Here is a 24,917-nt window from a genome sequence, read left to right as displayed (position 1 = left end):
ACGGGTGGATTTTGCGGTCACTCTGTTCAAGTTCCTAACCTACATATTTTCAGAATAATCGCAAAAAAGCGTTTTAAAATTTTAACTTTCAACACCCTGTATTTCCGAAACTATCAACTTTCGGAAGAGGCATGTTTGCGCCAATGGTTAACATTTCACGTGTAGTATCTTCAGCTTTCAACTTTCCCATTGTTAATGAATTACCCTGTATATAATACAATATCATCAAAACTCTAGTTGATAACTTAATTTTTTTCTATCCTTAAAAGTAAAAAAGTTAAAGTGGAGTGACTTTAGAAAAAGCTTTATCTTGTTCCAAATGCATTTTACTTAAACTTCTGTATAGTTCTTGAAGAACAAATCGCGTACAATGCTGTTATTTTTTGTCTTTCAGTAGGGAAGTCTTTCATTTCGTTTAATGTCCGGAACTACTATTTTATCTTGCATGTTCATGTAGGATTTCGACAGTTATGAATTGCCACCGGTAAATATTGTTCGGATTGGCTGAATCGAATAAAAAGGTAACATTTTTACATAAATCAATCAGAATAACATTAGCATTGCGCGATTTAATATGGCAGCTGCCAAAGCTGTCCAGTTGATTTATCTGAACGTGTCGCATTTTTCAAAAATTAAAAAAAAATTACCCATGAATAAATCCGCAAATAGTTTGCAAAGGGTTTTCCAAATAAGAGCGATATGATTGTAAAATGAAAATAAATAAAAATTGTTTGAAACAAAACAACCAATATTTTTGTTTATTTTGAGTCATAGTCGACTAGTCATGTTTTAATAGTTTTATAGATGCAGAATTCAATATAAATCCTAACACATCACGGATTTGTTGTTTGTTGTAAATAGGGTTGTAAAATGTCCGTAAAACTGGAATAAATCAGCTTAAACTCCAAAGAGTAGCGTAATTATGTTCTACATGACACAACTGTCATAAAATTAAGACGAAATTCGAGATTTTTATTATTATTTTTTTAATTATATACATTTATATTTTTCTTAAACATTCTCGTAAAATGCTCTAAAATGGATATGAGCTTGGGTAGCGCAAAATTTGAGAAAATGCAATAAAAATCTTTGCCTTTTGTGTTTCTGAAGATAATTATCATCCTTAATGGTTTTTTCGTGGACAAACGAATACGCCCATATTAAGAAGCTGCTTTTATATGAATGGTTCGCGGAGACCATTGATTTCAAATAACTCTTCAAAAAGAATGTAAAGGAGGCAGTTGCATATCTTGGAACAATCATTTCAAAAATATATTTTTTTATAAGTTGATTGTGGGATTAGTAGTCCCCATCTACATATTGGAAAAATATTTTTTCAATATATTGGCCAAATACTGTAAACGACAGATTTTGACATAATACTGGTTAGGAATCATACACTGCGGAAATGATATATTTGGACAAAATTTAGAAAAAAAAGAGTTTTGACCCATATTTGGACCCAAATAGTGGATTTTCTGAGAAATATCGAGGTCACTAATGGTATCGTTTCAACGCCCCTAAATACTAGGGAAAATGATATATTTGGACAAAATTTATGACATCAGACCCATATTTGGACGTTTTCATCAAAAAATTTCACTTTTCTCCGAAATTCATCGGCAAGTCATGAATTTTGACCACAGAATCGTGTTCAGATCATCAAATTCCTTCGAAAATGATATGTGTATCTCTTGGGTTTGGACTTTTTTTTTGTGTCTGTGTAATTATTGTAATACTGATTTTGCTGATTTCATACGTGTTGAATATTATGAGAAATATACAGTAACAAAAATTAAAACTCATATGACCGATCTAAGTGTACTTTATCTTTCTGTTTATTTATGAAGACCGAGCTTGGTCCATGCTTTTCTCAAAGAAATATGTATCATAAGTCCATCTAAAAAGCACTTCTTCAATAAACGCTGAGCTGAACAGACGTCTCTAGTTTTATTTATTAGTCTAATTTCCAACAGTACGCAATGAGAAAAAATAAAATTACAAGTCACTTAATAATTTATCCTAATGCAGTAACTAAAATCTAACTATATCAAAATATATAGAAAGTTTCAGACATGTATACCAAAAATAAATGAATTCCCACTAATGGTTTCAAAACTGTACTGTAAAATAATTAATGAAAATGAAAAATCGCTCTGTATATCTACAAATTTTAACCCAAAACTTTTTTTAAGTGATTATTTCCCGCTCATCTATATCCTGTACATTAAGTACATTTGTTTAATGTTTATTTCTTTTTTAGATATCAGCCGAGACGTACGCCTCTCCGCATAGCGACGGTCTAACGAACATCAGCGTGGGTAGCGGAAACAGTGTACTTCCCCCAGCGGGAAGCGCTTTATCGGCCCACCATGAGATTCAACTCTTAAGGGAACAATTAGAACAACAAAGTCAACAAACACACGCGGCTATGGCACAGTTGCAACTTGTACGAGAGCAGCTTGCGGCCGAACAGGTATGTAAACTGATGAAATTTATCCTATATATCCCCTGTAAAGACATTGTGGATATGAACGACGGATAGATACAAGGAGAGGGTAATGGAGGGAAAATATACAGGGTTATTCATGCAACTGATTCATTGGAAGGAGATGAAGTTATCATGATAGGATTTTGTTGAAAATTTGAATACCTAGGTTACCGGCCATGAAGTTTTCAATGAAAATATTCTCAAAATTGTTGCACTTCCGCTTATACCGGAAGTTGCCATCAACTTTGTTACTTTAAATAGAACACCCTGTATATTATTGCATTTTTGGATTCTACGTTAAATTCCCTGAGTATTCAAATTTTGAACAAAATCCTATCATGGTAACTTCGTATCCTTCTAATGAACCAGTTGCGTGAATAACCTTATAATATGTATATATAAAGTCTGTAAGGCATGGATATACCGGACGTGAACGATTGAAGATAACTGTACACTTACAATTAATTTTAAATTAAAAAAAAACACTTTCTATGCTCACAAGTCAAAAGTTGGTTATTTTAAACGTCAAACTTGACGATCAGAAAAAAAGTTGGAATAAAAATAATTTAATAGAAAAACAAACTTAAACAACAGAAATAACATACAATTTGCACTGCTAATAGAAAATGTTCAAAATGATCATCGTTTTCTCTAAGGCTTAAATTTATTCTTCGTCGCAAATTGAAGTCTACTCTATCAAATAACTGCTGATTGTTTCTAACTTAGCTTTTAAAGACAACTTTTGAATTTTCGTTGATTTTAAATAACACAGCTACAATACGTATTATTATTATTCGTGTTTTTGTTAAAAAGGACTTAAGTTTTTTGAAAACTAATAAGAGTAAGAAAAGTGTTAGAATTAAAATAAAGTAATATTTTTTTAAATCCGCCAACGTGTTAAAAAATTCTGTCACATTTTAATGGTGCATCATCCCTTATCAAGCCTTTAAAATGCTTCAATTGAACTCTACTTATAGTCTATTGAATATAACCAAAAAACAGGGTTAAAAGGAACTATGACGTTCAAGCAATTTCATTGCATGAATCATTCAAAGGGTCATTTTAGATGAAAAAACCGCGGAGTGCTATTAAATTAGAGGGTGGAAATTGAAAATAGGGGTGAAAATGCACCCTTTCCAGTTTTGTAATTATAGCTCGAAAACGAAGCAAAATTTCGCTATAATTCATAGGAAAAATTTTGTAGAGAATTGTATTTCTCACCGAAATGGCTTATTTAAAAAATGTAAAAGGAACATTTTATGCAAAAAATCGTTAATAAACAATTTTAAAGAAAGCAAAAAATAAGATTTTTTTATTTTTTTTACTTTTTTAATAAAATAATTTAGTAAAAACTTTAGAATTTAAGTACAATAAAGTTTATTAATAATGTATATACAGTGTGTCCACGGATGGAGTTGACAAGATGAGAAACTCTTTTGATTTTGACTTTATCGAAAAATGTCACTCTTTATAAAAAGTTCTGCCTCTCGAAACAATGAGACTGTCATACAAATATCTTAGATTAGATATACAGGCTGCTCATAAATTAAAAAAACACGAAAATACTCAAGAGAGAAGTACCATTATTTATTATTTTACACATTTTTATAAAACATCTGTTTATAACCTCAAATAATGCCTAATACAAATTTTAAAATCAAAATTTCAATTCTGACTTTTACTCTATATGTGTAGCTACTTCCCACCTCAAAAATTAGATGAGAAATTAACTTCTCTACAAAATTTTTCCTATAAACTATACCGAAATTTTGCTTCGTTTTCGTGCTATATTTAAAAAACTGCAAAAGTGCATTTTCACCCCAATCTTCAATTTCAACCCTCTAATTTAATAGCACCCCGCGGTTTTCTCATTTTTAATTACTCTTCGAACAAGTACCTAATGTGATGAAAATCCTTGAACGTCTTATTTCCTTCCTTTATTGCAACAAATGAGAATTAAAACGTATAAGGGTAAACGCGACGAAAATCGAAAAATTAGCTAATTTTGAGCGGCCACATATCAGTCAATTTTCATTCAAAAATACTTTACAACCTCTTGTTTTGAAGGAAATTTTATCTACTTTTTTTTCTATGATGCAATGCCTATACCTATCTTTACTCAAAAAAAACTAGCGGCAAAAAAGTAAAAAAAAAACAGAATATCGAATTTTTTGCTTTTTTTCAAATTGTTAATTAATGATTTTTTTAATTAAATTTTCCTTATAATAAAGCTATTTCTATGAGAAAATTCAATTATCTAAATAATTTTTCCTATGAACTATAGCGAAATTTTGCTTCGTTTGCATTTTCACCCCTATCTCCAATTTCCACCCTCTAATTTAATAGAACTCCGCGGTTTTTTCATCTAAAATGACCATTTGTATAATGTGTAAATGTATAATGTATAATGAAAAAAAAAGTTTTACCCGGAAATATAAAATTAAGAGAAAAACAGACGATGTGTACAGGATCTTTTCTAAATAGTCTGAAATATTATAGGGAGCAATTCGTCACATTATTTTAAGAAAAAAGTTCTTATTAACGCATGTGCAAAAATGTTTAATTTCCAAAATACAGGACGTTGAGATTAATTTTTTTTATATATATCTCAATAATGGAATGTTTTCTTTCTTTCAACAACAGTTAGACTGTTCAAAGTTTGGCACGTGCGTGTAGGTAATAGTATCCAATAATTTTACAAAATAATATGCATGCCACTGACATTTAAAATGTTGTCAGTATTTTTTGCAATCCTCTTTTATGACCTGACAAAAGATGCCTCTTAACATTTTTTCATTCTCAAAAACCAATCAAATGTAGATTTGTATTAATTTTTCTTCTATCATTTCCATCCGTACTTTCAATAAACTGCAGCTAAATCTACGAAAATATAAACTTAAACATTGCCAATCTAACTCTCTTAATTTACCTGACGCACACCAACAATTTTCTCTCCTTTCATAAAATAATGTGTTAATCTATCTCGTCTCGTAGTAACTTGGAAGAAAAATTAACATAACTTATTTCCTCGCGCTTTCCACTTGCTTGTTTGAAAGACGAAAATTGGAAGTTGCTAATAAATGTCAGAAATGATTGATAAATAGAATGTGAACGAAAATAAACTATTTCCTTAATTTCATCACGTAGTTTTTAAACTCGCTGCTACATCTCCAAATATTTATTCGATATTGATTAGTGATATAGTTATTACGTCTACTATATGAGACAGTTTTTGAATGATTAATGGTGATTATCACTACATATTATAAAACAAAGTCCTACACCGCGTCTGTCTGTCTGTCTGTTCGCGATAAACTCAAAAACTACTACACCGATTTTCATGCTGTTTTCACCAACGGATAGAGTGGTTCTCGAGGAAGGTTTTAGTATATAATTTGTTAAGTTTTAGTATACATTAACGATATTTGTTGGAGGTGTCGGAAAAAATAAGCCGTCTGTAGGTGGGAATGTGTAACTTATATAGGTCTACAGAAAAGTCCGCGATGGCATATGTCTATCTCTTAAGGATAACATACTATATCCATTTTAATACTTTAAAAAATGGGCAATTATAAAGCGGTAATTGGAAAGCTATTTACACAAATACGGTATTAATCCTTATCATTTTAAATACGTTAGTTGGCTTGAGCATTTCATGAAGATTATTTTTTCCCTTTACACCATGCAAATTAAATGAATACCTTAGGAGATATAGCAAAATCAAAATAATGCGCAACGAAATTAATTTCGTGTCGCCGTGATTCGACCGGGCCGCGCGGGCGCCCCGTGACCCCGCGCCTCGCGTCCGAGCCGGGGGGGTCCGAAAGTTTATGTAGTGTATCAATGTATGGTGGAATTGTGTATCTTATATATGCCTACAAAAAAGTCCGCGATGGCATATGTCTATATGTTAAAGATAACATACTACCTATATCCATTTTAATACTTTAAAAAATTGGCAATTATAAAGCGGTAATGTAAAAGCTATTTACACAAATATGGTATTAATCCTTATCATTTTAAATAAGTTAGAGGCTTTAAGCATTTCATGCACATTATTTTACTCTTTTACACCATATAATTTAAATGAATATCTTAGGAGTAATCGCAAAAAAATTACGGACGCGAGAATAAAATTCAAGCGCCTCGCTTCGCTTGATGCGATCGCCGACCCTCCCCCCGCACCGTCTTGCCTACTGTTTAGCTAATAAGCCGAACGATAACGCGCGCGTGATCCTTTAATAAACTGACTTGGAGCGAATGGAGGTGACGACTGACTACTGTGTTTTCTTTCTGGGTGTTGTTGGAAAATTATAATTGCGTTCGATATTTTAAGGTCACATTTTTGTTTTGTATTTGTTGTCTTTAGGTAGTCGGAACATACATAGATACTGGCAAACATACTTTTATTTTATTGAGTTTTAATAATTTGTTTGTTTTTTTTTCTTATTGTGAATCATTTAAAACTTCATAGTCGCATTTTTGTTTCGTGTTTGGTTGCTTTAGGTAGTTAGATACCTAACTACTTACTGATTAATTAAAATTGATAGTTCTGAACATAGGTACTTTAATTCGTTTTGTTTTCACATTGTTGGTAGTTACCTATATTGTTTTAAATTTAAAGGTTTTGCATTTTTAGTTTTGAGATCGTTTGTTGTCTTTAGGTATATAGATATATCGTGAATTATTTTAAAATTAATATGAGGGTCGCATTAGATGAAAGATGATTGATTTTTTGTTTGTTACGATTTAACTCAAAAACTACTCAACCAATTTTACCGAAAGCTACATCTTCTCGGAGTAACATAGGCTATTTTATATTTGCCCGTGCGAAGGCGGAGCGGGTTGCTAGTGGCTTATAAAAATTATGAAACATATCGTATTTCCATTTTCTGCTATTATTATTTGCCAGGATTTAACTGAACTATTCAGGAGAACAGATATCGGAGTTTTAAACTTTTTTCAACAAAAATTTTTTTAAATGAAATGAAAAATCTCGAAATATATATTCTACGACTTTGTGTCCATTCGAACACGGACGCACTGTATAAAGTATTGCAGCACATTTCTGGACTTCGGAAACTTTGTGGCGACAATCAAGTAAATAAACAGTAGTAATGCTATAGTAAGCCGCAATACGCGTTGTAGTAGCAGAAACAGTTAAATTTGTGTATTAACTGCCATAAAAATACCTACCATACATTTAATCAAGCAGATCGTCAAACTCATTCACACACGCACAAACGACAATAAAATGCACAGCTAATGTCCCTCAGCAAAGAACCTCAGACGACAGGGCAGGCATTAGGGTGCCGCTAGATATGTATCGAATAAATTAATCGATGCGAAGCTTCAGATCAGAAGCAGACATGTACAAATGTGAAAATATACATCTGAGATTACTAAGAAACCTAGTAAGCCTGTTGAGATTAATATTTCAGTTCAGAAAGATAGCTGGGGAGTTTAGCTCTCTTTCCGAATTGAAATCTTCACATCCACAATTTCAAAGCGCCTTACTGCATACTGGGTGGTGAAAATTTACGCCGAGTTTAGGGAATTTCAAACTATAATAAGTTGTTTGTTTGTTTTATTGACGTAATGCACATTATATCTTATGTACAATATAGCTACAGGCATAGCTGAACGTGTTCAAGTAAAACTACAGTTTTTGTTGGATACAATTATTACGATTAATCTTGTCATTATTTTCAAAATTCTGCATATTTTTTCTCTCCTGATTACTGTACAATGACACGGGTAGTGGCATTAATAAAATGTGAAGTAATTGATGCTTCGCCATTAGTAAAAATAACATTTATTAAAAACTTTCACTTTTAGATATGCGCCTGTGACCTCGGTAAATGTTGAACGATCATTTTCGTTTTTGAAATAGGTATTTACCGATATACACTTAGGACAACTGTTAATTATTTTCTACAATCGCTTTACTTATGAGTAAAGTTCGGCGTTTTCGTCGGCTAGTCATAGGCGTGTTCGTCGGCTAGTCATAGGCGTGTTCGTCGTAAACAAATAAATAAACAGGTATAAATAAAAAGAAACATTTTTGCGTACTTTATCAGCTAAAAGTTGTTTTTTACCCCTTGACGCGTTCGACGTTATTAGAATATTAAAACACGTATACACGAAGTAAAGGCGAAGCCAATAACTGCCGTTAGTACCGGTTTCGTACGTAGCGCTGTAGCGAAATGCCGATGCGACGAAATTATTATTTTGTACTTATAATTACTATTTCATAATACGTCTTCATATACAGGGTGTATCTAAATAACACCGAAAAAATGTAAAGGACGATGATGTGATGAAAATTAATGGGGGTCTTCGGTATAAAATTTTTTGAAAAAATTCTCACCTGAAAAGTTACGCCCCTCAAAATTTTTTTAAAAAATGTAGTTTTTCTTTTTTATCTTCCATGTATATTAAGAAACCAAACTTGGTGAACATTATCTGTCAAAAAACTACACATTCTGAAATGTCTTCAACCCTGAAGTATTTTTGTAAGGGGTTGATTTGAGGCATCGCAACAAATTACCGGAGAAACTTTAATAAACGTTGTGACGTCGTTCTACTATAGGTTGGGATATTGCCCAATGGAGGGTGGGAGACAGTTTGAACATTTATTAAATTAGATTTTTTTATTCAAAGTATAATCGCATAATTGTGGTTATTTTATTCGTTTGTATCTTTAGGCATATATTAAAGAAAATATAGCTGTAACTCCTTTGTTTTCTAAAATTTTCTAGAAAACTACATTACTGTAAAGATAATTGAGTTATTTTTCAAATGACATGTCACAAACCATACTGTGCAATTTAAAAAAAGGGGTGAACTCTGTTGGGGGTGGAGGGAGTAAATGTAAACATTTGTTTAAACGTCAGTAATAACAAAAGGAATGTATTTTCTGAAGTATATTTGAACTCACTATTAGTTTAGATATCTTGCTGTTCCGGGACTTTTGGGACACAATATCGGAGGTGGCGGCCGCCTTTAAGGACGCTTTGCTGCCCGCCGACTCGTGGAGGTTCTCCCACGCCTGCCTGTAATAGCGGTTAAGGCCGCCGTTGTATATTCTTATAATGTAAAGAGTGCAGTTATAAGAAAGCAACGGCAGCGGCTGTGCCATTTTCTGTTGGAATAAAATTACATAAAAGAGAACCCGGCTTACAGCCAACCCTGTACCACATTGCAGCCGCCCTAACATTTCCGCTCTTTACTTATTTCTCTTTTATATCGTAGAGTGCAAGGTTGGAAGCACAAGCTAGAACTCATCAACTGCTAGTCCATAACAGAGAACTACTGGACCACATTGCTGCTTTGGTGGCCCATCTTCAAGGGGGAGAAAAATCTGGGCAGCAACAAACTCCTCCTCATATGGCGATGCCTCAGGTATGTCTATCAAAAATGAGTGTCAATTTTAATTAATAAGTGTTGCTTGCTGAAATTTTTGTTTGCGCTGTCCGTTTATTTTTTTTTTATCTTTTATTTTTAATAACACATCTTACTACTTAGAATACGTTTACAATTTGACAGACAACATACAGGGTAGCCATAATTTGAATTAACAGAAAAAAATTATTTAAATAATACAGTTCGAGAATTAAGTATTTGGTCAATATTTAGCGTGACAGAAAATTATTTTCTCTTGTGCTTCTTTTTGACTACTTTTATATATTTTAATTTATAAAGTAGATGAATTTTTAATTATGAATCCAGGCATATAATAATATGTCATTTTATAAGTGAAATGGTTGATAAAATAAAATATTGATTCTAACAATAAACGTTTAGTCAAACAAAGCTAAAGCAATTGTTCAATAACGAAAAAAGTGGTCTGTTCCATCGACTAGACCTATGTATCCTAATGTATTTCAACACGCTGAATTTGAATCCGGGGCCAGAATTACTTCTTCACTCTCCATTTTTTTTAAATCTCGAAAAATCAGCCTTAAGTACAGAAAATATGGAAAATCTCGTTTTGGGAGGGATCAGAATTAGATATAATTGTAAAAAAACAACTAAAGATGACTGCTGGATCATGTTTATATGTATTTTAATACACCGATTCCAAATCCAGGGCCAGAATTGTTCACCCCTCATTTGTTAAATCGCGAAAAATCGCCCTTAAATACATAAAATAATAAAAATTATATTTTTCAAAACTAGACTTGTCCAACTTCATCTTTAATTTCCTCTAGTAGATTATCATTTTTGACAGTACAAATACATCTGAAAGTGTCATTCATTTTCTGTTCTTCTCCACAACGGGAACACATTTGTACCTATTCCACTAGCCCGCTCAACGAAGCTGAAAGAAACGTACGAGAATTTACAAATAGTATTAGAGAAAATAAAGTACGCAGAACTACAATGGACAGTTTGCGGCGATCTTAATATTTCAACACTGATTCTTGCATGGCAACCTGAATTAACAAAAAAAAAGTGTTTGTTATGTCTGTGGGATAGTAGAGACAGAAAGAATCACTATGAACAGAAAATATGGCCAGATTTCCATCCAGGGTTGAATAACAACATCCGCGAATCCTTAGTTGATTCTTCAAATCTTCTGCTTCCACCTCTCTATGTCAAATTTGATCTCATGAAACAGTTCGTTAAAGCTTTGGACAAAGATGGCGATTGTTTTGGATATTCAGAGAAGTTTCCGGAAATAAGTGCTGCTAAACTGAAAGAAGTCAAATCTGTACCGTGTTCAGAGACGAAAATTTTATCACAAAAATAAATGATACTGATCTTGGAGTATCAGAAGAATGAGGATTACCAAAATTTAGTTGAGAAATTCTGAGAAAGCTTCAAACAGTGTATTGTCTGATGAACGTGAAATTGCATTTTCTAGACTCTCATCATGACTACTTTCCGGAAAACCTCGAAGACTACAGCGAAGAACAGGGTGAGGTGAACGGTTCCACCAAGATATCAAGAAAATGGAACCAAGGAAGGTGGGATGTTAATGGCAGATTTCTGTTGAATGCTTAAAATCGAAAGAGAGCGAAAAGCACAGAAAAGAAGAAGAAATTCGTGCTTAAAATTGTTTGAAGATAAAAGAGTTCATTGCAAAAGGAAAAAGGAATAAAAAACATATTTTCTTCTCTGGAAACGTTGTTCACATCTGCGAATATCCTCATCTCTCTGCGGGTATCAAATGGTTGAAGTTGTACCTCTCAGATTTTAGGATTGTTTTGCACGGTATAAATATACTGGAGCGTGATAGAGTGATTCTGATTTCGGATTCAAAATGTATACATATAGATTCGCCCTGCAGTAAGTTCCATTCTCTAGAGTGGACTTTTCTGTATTTAACAGTTTTTTTTGGTGATTTAAAAAAACTTTTGATTTAATATAAAAATGTATTATAAATCTTTCTGTTTTTGTCAAAAATAAAGTCTAAGTTTTTCTATCTACCTAAGTTTTTAAATTTTTTATTGTAAATTTCTCAGCAATACATTGCTGTACTACTCGAGTCTATTTAAATCTAAAACAGTTTCGTAAAGCAAGTAACATAGATTAATAAAAGAAATTCGTTATTCAAGGAAAATCCCTTTTTCCCAAAATATGTCTAAAATATCTATTCAAATTGAATTGTTTTATACCGCTGAGTAGATAATTCACTCGACCTTTAAAAATGAAATGAATGTTAGTAAAGATCAATTTATTATATTATAGTGTGCCTTGATCAGATGAAATCAATCTGCCCGAGCTTTACTCTTTTTTCTTGATTCGGAAAAAAAATAATAATAATAAGAGAAGATAACACCTAATTTTCGCAAATTATCGACTATATCTTAACTTTATTTGAAATATACACCCCGCTTAAAAAAAAAACATTTCGTTTATTCAAATTCCGCTACCTTTTTTTTAAATAATTTATATAAAAATATTTATATAGAGGTATAAAGGCGAAAGTTAATTAAAAATATTGGCTTCGTTTATCTTTAGTAAATGTATTCTATGTAAATTGTAACGTGATGCGTTCCCGTAGGATTCAAAAGATTTTACTTCTAATTAATGTAATTAATGTCCTAAATATGGAATTGAGATATGAAGAATTGCAATTTAGAACCTAAATTCATTATTGGGTTGTGTTACGATATAATTTGATATGATAAATAATATATTTAATTTGTAATGATATTTAATAGCCAAACAGTAATTATAATAAAAACATCAAATTGTTGTAAAAACATGTGACTGTAAAACATCAGAAATTTGATTAAATTTGATTGTCGCCAAACGCCAAGTCTTTACATAGTTTTAATTTACTTAACCGTTATTTACAAATCTGCGATTTAGATTATTCATGGATTATTTCACATTATATACAGGGTGTCGTGGTGATACAGTGACAGATTCGTGGCATCAAAATAGGCAGATTTAGGCTAATTCACCTATATCCAAAATGACTTCGTTTGGCCGCTAGAAGGCCTCAAAGTTGGTGAAAATTTTTTGAATTTTGTAAATAACTCGAATACGTATTAATCGATTTGGATTATTTTTGGGGTGTGGACTTTTGCTTTCAATATACACATTTTGGTATTATACATAGTGTTTTTTTAAACTTGAAACTCCTACAAAATTGATGTATGGTGATAATATCCGTTCATAACTTTTTCCTCTTACGGGCAATAATGACAACTATTTTTTATCTGATAGGTGATACGATTTGGAAATTTTTGGGCCACTTGCAGAATTTTGATTAAATGAACGGTTTGGGTACAAAAAATTTTTTTTTAAATCTACATTATCGTGCCACTCAGATTATAATAGTTAACAAAGTGTTAGTAGGCACTGATTTTGTAGGTTGACTGTAATTTCAGTCTGATCTTTAACTCATTGTACCTGACAATTCTTAGTGAGTGTTTACGACGATGAAATATACTACCTGTTACTTCATTTTTCGATATGCATACACACATACGATGAATTAGAATTATTTATAATGTGCCTAATTTTATTCAAAAAAATAGAAAAAACAATCAAATACAACGCATTGATTGCATTATTATTGACCCCGTTATTCTACCCAATAGACTGAATGCCGAATTTTATTTAGAATTTTTGCAAAACAGTTTACCCGAGTTATTGGAAGGTGTGCCGTTATTGCTCAGAGCTAACATGTAGTTTATGCATGATGGATCTCCACCATATTTCACTGTCAATGTCCGGCAGTATCTGAACCAAAGATTCCCTCTTCGATGGATCGGTAGAGGGCATAATGTTCCTGTTAACTGTCCTGTTCGTTCACCAGACTTAACACCTTGCGACTATTATCTTTGGGGTACTTTGAAAACAACAGTTATGCTTCCACATCTAACACTGAAGAAGAATTGTGGGAGACATTCAAATTGCCATAAATGTTTTAAAAAATTGCCCTCAATAATTACAAATAACTTTCTTCGCCGAACTAACCTTTGTTGTAGAAACAACGGTGGTCAGTGAACAGTTTTTATAATAAGTTGTACTAAATCTAATAACATCAACTTTGTTACTTTTATCTCCAGTATTTTTTATTGTCTTTGTATTATTTTTACTAATCATCTTAATAAAATTAGGGATGTTGTAAAAAATTTGTCGTATGTGTGTGTGTATCCATATCGAAGTAACATATGTTATATCTTATCGTAGTAAACACTCATTATGAATTGGTAGGTACAGTGACTTAAAGATCAAACTGAAATTACAGTCAACCTACAAAATCACTGCCTACTAGCACTGTTAAGTATTGTAATATGGGTGGCAAGATAATGTAGACATTTGAAAAATATTTTTTTTTGCACAAACCGCTCATTTAATCAAAATTCTTCAAGAGGATCAAAAACATTCAAATGGTATCTCCTATTAAATAAAAAATAGTCATTATTGCCCGAAAGAAGAAAAAGTTATGAACGGATATTATCAGCATACATCAAGTTTGTAGGAGTTGTAAGTTTTAAAAAATACTCTGTATAACACCGAAATGTGTAGATTGAAAGCAAAAGTCCACACCCCAAAAATAATCGAAATCGAATAATACGTATTCGAGTTATTTACAAAATTTAAAAAATCTTCGCGAACTTTGAGGCCATCTAGCGACCAAACGAAGCGATTTCGGATATAGGTGAATTAGCCTAAATCTGCCTATGTTGAGTCCACGAATCTGTGGTCTTCCATTGTACACGTTATTCTGGGACACCCTGTATATATTTTTCTTTACTATTGAGCCTAGTTTTAGTTTTTCTGGTTCAGTTCAAATACCTTATCAAATAGGAAGTACTAGTTTTCAAGTTACATTTATCATTTAAATCTTAACATTCGCACGTAGTGGTACATTAGTCAGTTCATATGGATATTGACAAATCATTTTAACATCATAAGTAAGTAGACTTGTGACTTCTTTAGGTTATTCTATAGGGGGATTTGAATATTAAGACAGTATTACTTAAAGATAAGGTAATTAATAAAATTAATTGCTGCAATTTACGATAATTTATTTGAATCTTACATTTATTTGAAAATATAGTTATGAATAATCTACGACTGCCTTTCAAGTGCCTGTAATAATTATACTCGTATATTCTTCATTTTTTATGAATATAAAATCATTATACCGCTATGCAGTAATTCGTTGCCCCGCGCGATACAACATAAGCGTTTAATCAGTTCTTTTTTCTTACTTTTAACAATGTAATACAAAAGATGTATTGGACATTTTTTTAACAGGGTGATACTATTAAAACTTCTCACCTGGAAAATATCGGAATTAAAAAAAAACTGAGGCGCGTTAATTTTTTTAAGGGGGACACAGATGGCGTAAGTTTTGGCGTCTTGGAAGCTACCCCTTAACGAGGGGCATAAAATACCCTTAAACTTTAATGGCACCCTATGTTGCGTGAAGCTTTTTCAATTCTGCTCACGACGACTACGACTTTTTAAATTTTGGTTTGGATATGACAATAAAATCATCAGTTAAAGAATAAGACAAAATAGCAATGAATGAAGGTATGTTATTTTAACATGTTCAAATTGGTTTCCCTCTGCTTCCATAGTATACTAAAATATTTGCTCCACTTCTGAACAAACATTTGGCAGCATTTCGGGCGTTATCTGCTGACATTCTTCAACAATTCGCCGATGAAGCTCCTCAATTGAGTTCGGTCGTGTTGCATAAATTTTCAACTTTAAGTGTCTCCATAGAAAAAAGTCTAAAGGCGTTAGATCTGGCAATCTGGTCATTCAATTAAAGCTATGCGTCCTATCCAGTGATTTGGAAAGTTCTGATTAAGAAAATCACGCACAGCTACGGCATAATGTGGTGGAGCACCATTCTGCTGAAACCACACATCCTCCTCTGTCAGAGCGTTGTCATTTTCCAATACGTCCGCAATCATCGGGCTCGCGGACATTGAAAATTATAAAATGGTGAACGTAATGGTGTCCGGAAGCGTATTTCTTAGGTAATAAATCAATTTAGGTAAAAATGATCTTAGTATAATTTTACATTCTTAAAAAGTTATCGATTTTAGAAACAGTTTTTTTAATTTCAATTTTTTAATATAACTCCGTCTTTTTTAAAGATATTTCAATAAAATTTGATATGGGGTAATTTTTGGTGTAGCCGAATATGAATACGAGCTGAAAACATAGAACGCATTAATTGGTCCTTTGCTTTTTGCCTTTATTTATTACAAAAATGTATATTTGTTGCATTACAAACCAAAAAAAAGTCATTTTGGTGTATTGTTATCAGAACTGAACAAGTATGCAAAATTTTCAAAGTCGTAAGTTTAGAGGAAGTGGTTTAAATTTGGGTTGCAAGATTTTAACTAAACAACATACATACAAACAAGCAAACATACATTTGAAGGTCCTCAATATTTTTAGCTTGGACTAAATCGGTATAAATTCATCTAAGAAAATATGATGCATTCGCAGAATACCTTGAATGTGTAGATTTGGGAATTCAGCGCCCCTAATATTTAAATTATGACCTAAAGAATTTACAACTCTACTTACATATAAGGTACCTTGTAGTGTAACGACATTGCGTTTACGTCGTGACATAAGAATTTACAACTCTAATTACATATCAGGTACCTGTAGTGCAGCGACATTGCATATACACGTTTTATTATTTCTTAAACGACAACTAATGAATAATGCACAAAGTCACTTTACGATATATTAATGGACAGACAACCCGATGGGCATACAATTTTGATTGGTTTAATATGTATTATCCAGAATTTAACTACTTTGAATCCTATAAAACTTGCATGTATTTTTATTTATTAATTTTATTATTTTCGTTATTATACAGTATTATGCAGTAGCTATTTAATTGATATTTTGTATTTAACACAATTGAGTTTAATATTTCGCTTATACAAAAAATTACTCGTGCTTTTCTGAAGCTATCAAAACTAATACGATACATATTGCATTTTTTACGCAGGTCTTTCTAAAACCTTCGGATAGCAATAACCGTATGTTTGTGGATTTGTTTTCAAGAACTAAGTGTTAGGTAATAACAGTGTGTTTTCGAACTTTATCATTTCCACATCTGTGAGTTAAAAATAGAAAAAATATTGCAATTATTCTTGTGTCAATAACTATTACTACCAAAGATAAATTAAATTATTTTTAAGTGTTTCTAAGCCATGAAATGATTTTATATGTGATGACGATGACCTTTTCCAAATATTTGCGAAATTTTATAGGAGCGGACAACTAACGTAAAGGAAGATAATAAGTCCCACGTAACAAATTAAAATATTATGCTATTTCGGAATCTTGTTTATATAAATATGAAGTATATGAGTTGAGTGGCCTTATTTAATGAATTGCACGTAATTAGACTCAAGTATGTATAGTGAACAGTTTGAACAAACCGTATCCTCAGCTCAGATGTAAGCCCACGTGAAACGAAGAACCCTGACGCATGTCAGGCATAAAGTTATCTTCTTACAACCACAGACAATATAGTTTTTCTCTCCAGAGAGCGCTTGGGATAGGACAGCAGTTTTAAACTTCCGAATTGCCAATAGAGTACACTACCAGTAGAATTTTAAGAAGAATGAAATGCAGCGGTCGGCATAAACAACAGTTTGGCAATGTTGTCGCGCGTACGCTCGGATTTATTTTGCACACTTTTTATCAATGCCTATTTTTGGTATTACTGTATTTACTTCCTTAAATGTATGATGTAGGTATTGATAAAAATGTTTTAAAGAGTCAAACGATATTCTTTCTGCAACGGTGTCACCATTAGGTTATTTAATCTTTTTTTTTATATTTGATGCCATAATTTTTATAAATTTATTTAACATATGGTGGGTACGTCGCTTAATGCAGGTATAGGGTTTTTGTTTGTATTTTGACACTCATAATTTTAATCATTAAAAATAGAGTAAAAAAGCACTTATAACTCGGAAAAAAAATAATTTTCCTTACACCCCTAGTTGTGATTGTCCGTTCTGCGTCGAATGCAAAAGATCCGAAGTCCGTATGTCGAAAATAAATTTCGGAAACAAGAGGTGTGTGACATCATACAGTAAAAATGATCTTAGAACCCGGAAACAGTACGTTGAAAATTAGATAAAAAAATCTCGAAAAACAAAAAAGTTAGTCAAAAATTGCAACAGCAATAGCAATTTTTGACTTTTTTGTTTGCTATCTCTGTAAGGGATCATCGATTGATTATTTTTTGCTTTTTTTAAATAATCTTCGTGTACAACCACCCTTTGAGGTTCCAACAATTTTATTAAATAACATTTTTAAGAAAATTAAAAATTAAAGATCTTTTCTTAAGGAAATTTTACATTGTTTAATTTTTTTTAACACCCTGTGTCACAAATATGAGCACTGCTAATGGTATCCATGATATGCACTTGTGACAAGAAACTGCAATTTTTTACGTGATAAATATGTAATCGACGCACAAATCTAAAAACATTAAGTTTTTTAATTATCTCATTCCAAGGCGAATTCATATAAAAACAAATAATAAATTGGTAAATTCATAGTTTGATTTATTTTATTTAGCATTTAACACAAATGTCATTTCCAATCAAAAGTTCATATAACTCATCAATTACTTGATTAAAAGCATTAAATTTATTTGTATGCCCAGTTATTACTTGGCAACACTGCCACCGCAAGAACTGCCGCCTATTACTGAGTAGAAGAGTTACCACTCTAAATTTTACAGCTGGATGCCAGCTCAGAAGAGCCTGCACCTTTTTCGGGTTGCCAGTTTCCAGCATTTAATACGCGGTCTGAAGCGATAAGCTATATTGTCTGTGCTGAAACTCACGGAAAAAATTATTTTGATCAAGCTGTATTACTTTTTACTTCGGAATATATCTCTTATTTTCTGGGCTTTATTATTTGTTTTATTACTGTCTCTGCTTCGAATTTAAATCGAATATGTATTATTTTAAAAAATATATATCTTAAATAAATATGCAATATTACATGCCTATGTATTTATCGTAACTGGAAGAAACACATTCTTGATATTAATATGTCATGCTCAATTTTTAAGTGGAGAAAATTCACATGAAATTATTTGTAGAATATTCTACCTTTAAACGCCATTTTACCGGAGTGAATGCGCTGGGAGATTAATTTCCTATATTATGTACTTAGTATAATCTAATAAGTGGAATGGAGGTACCATTACCGTAACTTTCGCAATAATGGAAAAATAACGATTGAGCTTTATTACCTGCCGGGTTTTATTATCCTTAGTTACCTTCTGTCTATAAAATTTAAAATTTGGAAATAAAGATATAATTTATCTTCAGCAAAATACCGTTTTTACTGCAAACAAAATATACTACCTACTTAGAATTGCTATTTTTATAGTATTTTTGAAGTGATGTTTCTTTTTCAAATTAATATAATTTTAGGCACTGTTTAATAACAAATATACAGAAAACAGACGATCTGATATTGATTTTAAAATACCTACATACATTTGAGGCATATATGAAGTATATTATACAGGTCCTGTCATCAGTACGTATTTCTCTCTAAAAATAATGAGCAGACGTTAATCGTTAAGACGTTAATGCCGTTAATCTGCAGGAAAATAATGTTTATGTTTAAATACTTCAGACCATAACAGCATACAGGCGTTACATTAACATCTGCACTTTTAAAAAATATATTTACAATCAGAGATAGACCAATCAGTCTTTATATCACTGTAATTTTGGTTGCATTGACTAACGTCAGGATATTGCTTTTTGGATAATTTTGAACCAAAATCACTTTCATTAAGCAAGGGTCTAAAACCACTCATTTTCATGATACAGGGAGTTAAAGTTTTGGAATATAACATATTTATTAAAATATATCTGAAGATTTGTTAAAATGGTTAATAATTTACTTTATTAAAAGTTAAATTCCATTGAGCTAATGTACAAATTTATCAACTGGCCGACATACTGGGAGAGACTGTCACTAAAAACTCCAGAATTTCTACGCCACTGAACAAATATGTTCAATTCTCAGTTTCGTTTCTAAAAAAATGTATGTCTCGTCTTATGTGAAATATGAGGCATTTTCGAATTACTATTTAATAAATTTAAAATAAGCTATTTCTCATAAAAAATATAAAAGAATTTTTTATTATAAATACAGCTTGAAAGACAATCAGGAATAGCGATGGTTCACAGCTCTCAAAAAGATGTGAAATATCTACCTAAAAAGTATATTTTTTTGGTGAAACGAATTTTTTAAGAAATATCTGTAATGCAGAATGTAAGTATGACTGCCATAATTTCAGCAAGAGATAGAGTAATCATAAATGAACAAAAAAGTTGTATATTACAGAGGGTAAGAATAACAGTTTTCAAAATACAGCGAGTATTAATATTGGGGAGTTTCATCACAACATGACAACAGCGCTACACAGCTGATGTACACCACGCGTGCATGAGGCAGACTTGTCCTACGGAAAAAATGTAAACTACTATTATTGCGAAACATTTAGTAAATTTCAAGACAATTTTTTTCCAGTTAGTAAGTAAATAAAATAAAATGTATCGATTTTGTAATACGAAGATAGTATTGTGCATAAATTTTAGCTCGAATTTTAGTAATTATGAATCTCTTAAAATAGGAACTTAATTTTTAATAAAATTATTAATTTGAAAAATATGTAATTAAAGTACCCAAAGATTACCAAAAAAACACCTCAAAAAAAAAAGGATATAGTGGTACACTCCGACACGGTCCAATTCCAAATACCAACATCAACTGAATTGCATATTGCTGGATAGCCTAGCAATACCTCGTGTTAACCGCCGCGCCGTTGCCACATTGCTCGATATGAATTTGATCGATTTTTAAATTTATTGCAACGCAAATTAATTTTTTTTCTCGGAAATGGTTGAGTTTAGGACCCACGTTATATAAGGTTTTTTTGTTTATTTTAATGTATTCTATCGTCTGTTAAATTAGGACAGTCAAACTTGTAACACCCTATATACAGAATGTCTCCGGAAGGGCTACCACACCCTTGTAAACTTTTTTACTGCTATATTTTTAGAAAAAAAGTTATTCTTCATAAAAAGTTTTGCTTATCTTGGGAAGCCATGGACAGTACTCAAATATATAATAAAACTGTATGTCTATATGGGCTTCCAAAAAAATTCAAAATGTGAAATTTTCCTTAAGCAGTGTTTTCGTTAAAAACTGTATTTAACAAAATCTTACTCTCTACATATGGTATGTTCTAATTTATTATTTCTTTCTCTTTTATTTGGTTTGCAGGCTACCTAGCAGTTGTTAATGGTAGAACAATTTCCGGATCCGATTGCAACGTCGCCTTCGTCGGTTTAGGTTTCTTGACGTTTCGAGAGATATATCGCTTCTTTCAAAAACTCGAAAACTTTCTTGTTACTCCTGAGGCAGAGAGTGATATGTCTCCAGAAACGTCAAGAAACCTAAACCGACAACTTGGCAAGCAATCCGGAAATTATTCTACCAAACTATTTTTATATTATATTAAATTTAAAATAAAAATTTACTTATTTTTTTTACAATGTATGTCTGCTTTAAGTAAGAAGTTAAAAATCTCGTCTTCTTATTTGCAAAAAAAGATTATTGTCCTTTTCTGAATAAACCCCGTATTTAAGCATTTCTTGAGCTCTGGATCAACTCTTTTAAATACAGTTTTTAACGAAACGAACAAAAATTGAAGGCCCTTTTTGTAAGAAAAATTTTACATTTTGGACGTCCTATGTGTTTTATTACATATTTGATTACTGCTTATGGCTTCCCAAGATAAGCAAATCTTTTTATCAAGAATCACTTTTTCTCGAAAAAGCAACGATAAAAAAATTTATAAGAATGCGGCACCCCATCCGGAGACACACTGTATTTACCTGTATGATAAGTTACTTTAATTTAAAAATTAAATTATTTTAAAATGGTTAGTTTTTCGAATAAATTAGTAGAGACATTCTATTGTGCAGAAATTTTAGGGTTCTTAGTGTCAGTGTCTCTCATCAGTGTTTGTCAAATTTGTATGTTTGTAACAATTCAATGATTATTTGTATAAATCGTTAGTTGAAACTGAAACTCAAACTTCAACGTATAATTTACATGCTAACTTCTAATTAACCCAACTCATTTTAATAGAATTGATAAGAAATTCGTTGAATCGTTTGCTATTGTCTTAAGTTGGTTATTGTGGAAATGATAAAGTTTGCTGCGATCATTATTGCCCACATTATTCAATTTAATCCCTTCAGCATCAGCATCTTCAGGGAACTGGAGATCTCTCTGAAGCCGTTTCACTGGATAATTCCTTATTACAAACCCTCGGCTTGAATCCGCAGGGACTAATAGAGAACAGAGCAGTGACATCATGTCTTCCTTCTTCGCCTCTTCGTAGTACATTCAATCCAGGCGGAAACGTGTTCAACTTTCCATATCAGCCGCCAGTTGACACTCCGTCGTTCGAGTCGCAGTTACTACAAAGACTGCAATCTCTGAATGCTGCCTATAATCCACCCTCACCTTTCGCTTACAATTACAATCAGACTCTGCCCTTCTTATCATCGAACTTGTACAGCCAACCCCTCCTAAACAACAGTTACAACCTACAACAGCCACCACAAAAGAAATTGCAGCAATCTCCACTGACAATGAGGCATTCGTACGCGGGAGCTGAAACGCGATTAAGCCCCGCAAGGAGCAACGAGCAAGTTTCGACCCCCCAGTATCAGAACCAACAGAACTCGGTGCAAAGCCAGCAGCAACCGAACTCGCCTTATCAGCAGCCGCCGTCGAACAACCAAAATCAGAGCAGTCAGCACTTGCAAGTACATCAGAATGTACGCCAGCAACGAGAGACGACGCCCAACCCGCATAATTCTCCGCAAACCGAAAGAAGAGAGAGTCAATTTATCAAGCCTCTGGCGCAAATGGGAACGCTGACGACCACCGACACCGAGGGACGGGTTAGAGTTATCGTTCCAGTCCCGTCCAATTCCAATGAGGATGCGGGGGCTTTATTATCTAATTTAAGAATAACTGACGATTTGAGACTTTTAAACGGACCCCCTATTACAAGATCGACTAGTGAGAAAGTGCCGAATAGAAGCGAACTTATGTCTCAAGTGCAGCGGACCGCTTGGGCGAGGCATACAACTAAGTAAACCAATCTGCACAGGGTAGGCCAAACAAAATGACCCTTTACCTATTTTTTTCAAGCGATAACAAATATAACAGATATTTATTTGTAACTTTGATCTTATTTATAATTAAGTAGAAACATTTTTTCAATAAAAATTTTATGCGTTAAATAGAAGTTCAATAAAATGCTTATGTAAACATCGTTTAAACATCGAAATTCTGAACAAAGAGTTTATAAAACATCTTAACAATCTTATGTCTTTCAACATGTTAAATAATAACATTATCCTAAGGGCGACAGACCTATGTGAGCCATTGTCCTCGATTGTGTGACTCTTGCATCCAGCGGCTACAGCCGATTTTTTGTGCATCCTCATCGACTCCATCTCTCCACCTCTCCATCTCTCCACCTTAATTTTAGCCTTCGTCTTCTAACACCTACTTGTTCTGAGACCATGATCCTCCTTGTGGGATATTTGTCGTTCGCCCTATTTATATGTCCCGCCCACCTGAGTCGTTCTATTTTTATGTATATTATTCATAGACCTATACTACATCTCTATTCTTATATTTTTCGTATAATTCAAAGTTGTAAGGCCGGCACCACGCCCCGTTGTCACACACTGCACCGAATATTCTTCGTATTACTTTTCTTTCGAAGGTTAGAAGTAAGATTAGCTCCATGTTTTAGATCCATAAATCAGTATCGGTATTGTAAAGCATCAGCTTTGTTTTGAGCGATAGCACTTTGCTTCTGAAATGTCTACTAAGCCCAAATAGCATTTGTTGCCAATTTTTGTTCTATGTTTTATTTCCTGGGATATATTGTTTTCATTACTTCTAAATTGTAGTCATCTGTAGTTAGGTTTTGGCCTGTTACCTGGTGTTGATATCATAATCTTAGTCTCCTCCTCATTAATCCTTAGACCCATACTCTCTGCTGAAGTAACCAGTGTCCCAAAGATATCTTTAGCTCCCTTCAATGTCCATGAGACCAGATCTACGTCATCTGCGTATACCATTACCTGCATGCTCTAATTATATATTGTTAATCGGTTGGTCAGTTCTGTGTCTACTTTTTCTAGTGCCAGATTGCAAAAGAGACAGCGCATCCCCTTGTCTGAGCCCCGTATTGCTGGTGAACCACTCTGATGTCTTATTTTGCGCTTTTACTTTGCATGTTACTTGACACATTGTAATTTTTACTAGTTTTATTAGCTTCGCAGGTATACCTAGTTTCCTCATGGCCAGGTATAGTTTGGTTCTAATGATGCTGTCATAGTACAAAAATCTGGTCGAGGGTAGATCTGTTAGGCCGGGAACCACTCTGTGTTCTCCCAATCTATCTTCAGTATAAGTCTGTATGTAAAATTTTAATACACCATGATCTGAAACTATTGCCATCCACCCATGCATATTGAAGATACATAGGACATCTAATTACAAAGAAATATTTGGACTACATGTTTTTGGGGTAGCTGAATCCAAATCCGGTGCCCTTTTGACCCGATTAGCTCTAGGTAAAGATCAGTTCAAGGTCAAATGTGGAGAATAGTAAATCTACATATCTATACATTTTTGTGGTCACTGAATTTTAACCACGTATTTAGCTTATCAAAAGCACCAATTTTCGTCTAATAATTTTTTTTTTTTAATTCACGTTACTATTCGGTATTATTTCCCATTAAAATAATGTTAACGGAATTCGAATGTTTTATGTGTTATTTATTAAATAACTAACTCAACTAAATGTTTAGACTTATAGTCC

General features: G+C 32.6%; 1 protein-coding gene across 2 annotated transcripts in view; it reads left to right on the top strand.

Moving 5' to 3' along the window:
• LOC108906961 (capon-like protein) overlaps positions 1–24,662 on the top strand; it is a 150,542-nt gene extending 125,880 nt beyond the window's left edge. For both annotated transcript variants that reach the window (XM_018710420.2, XM_018710419.2), the window contains 3 exons: positions 2,264–2,476; positions 9,746–9,895; positions 22,264–24,662. In XM_018710420.2, the coding sequence (XP_018565936.1) occupies positions 2,264–2,476; positions 9,746–9,895; positions 22,264–23,172 (1,272 nt within the window). In that variant the 3' untranslated portion in view covers positions 23,173–24,662. The remainder of the gene's footprint in view (positions 1–2,263; positions 2,477–9,745; positions 9,896–22,263) is intronic.
• The last annotated feature ends 255 nt before the right edge of the window (positions 24,663–24,917 follow it).

The sequence above is a fragment of the Anoplophora glabripennis genome, unplaced genomic scaffold, assembly GCF_000390285.2.
Source record: "Anoplophora glabripennis isolate ALB-LARVAE unplaced genomic scaffold, Agla_2.0 scaffold223, whole genome shotgun sequence".
Taxonomy (NCBI): domain Eukaryota; kingdom Metazoa; phylum Arthropoda; class Insecta; order Coleoptera; family Cerambycidae; genus Anoplophora; species Anoplophora glabripennis.
This window is presented reverse-complemented; position numbering and strand designations above follow the sequence as displayed.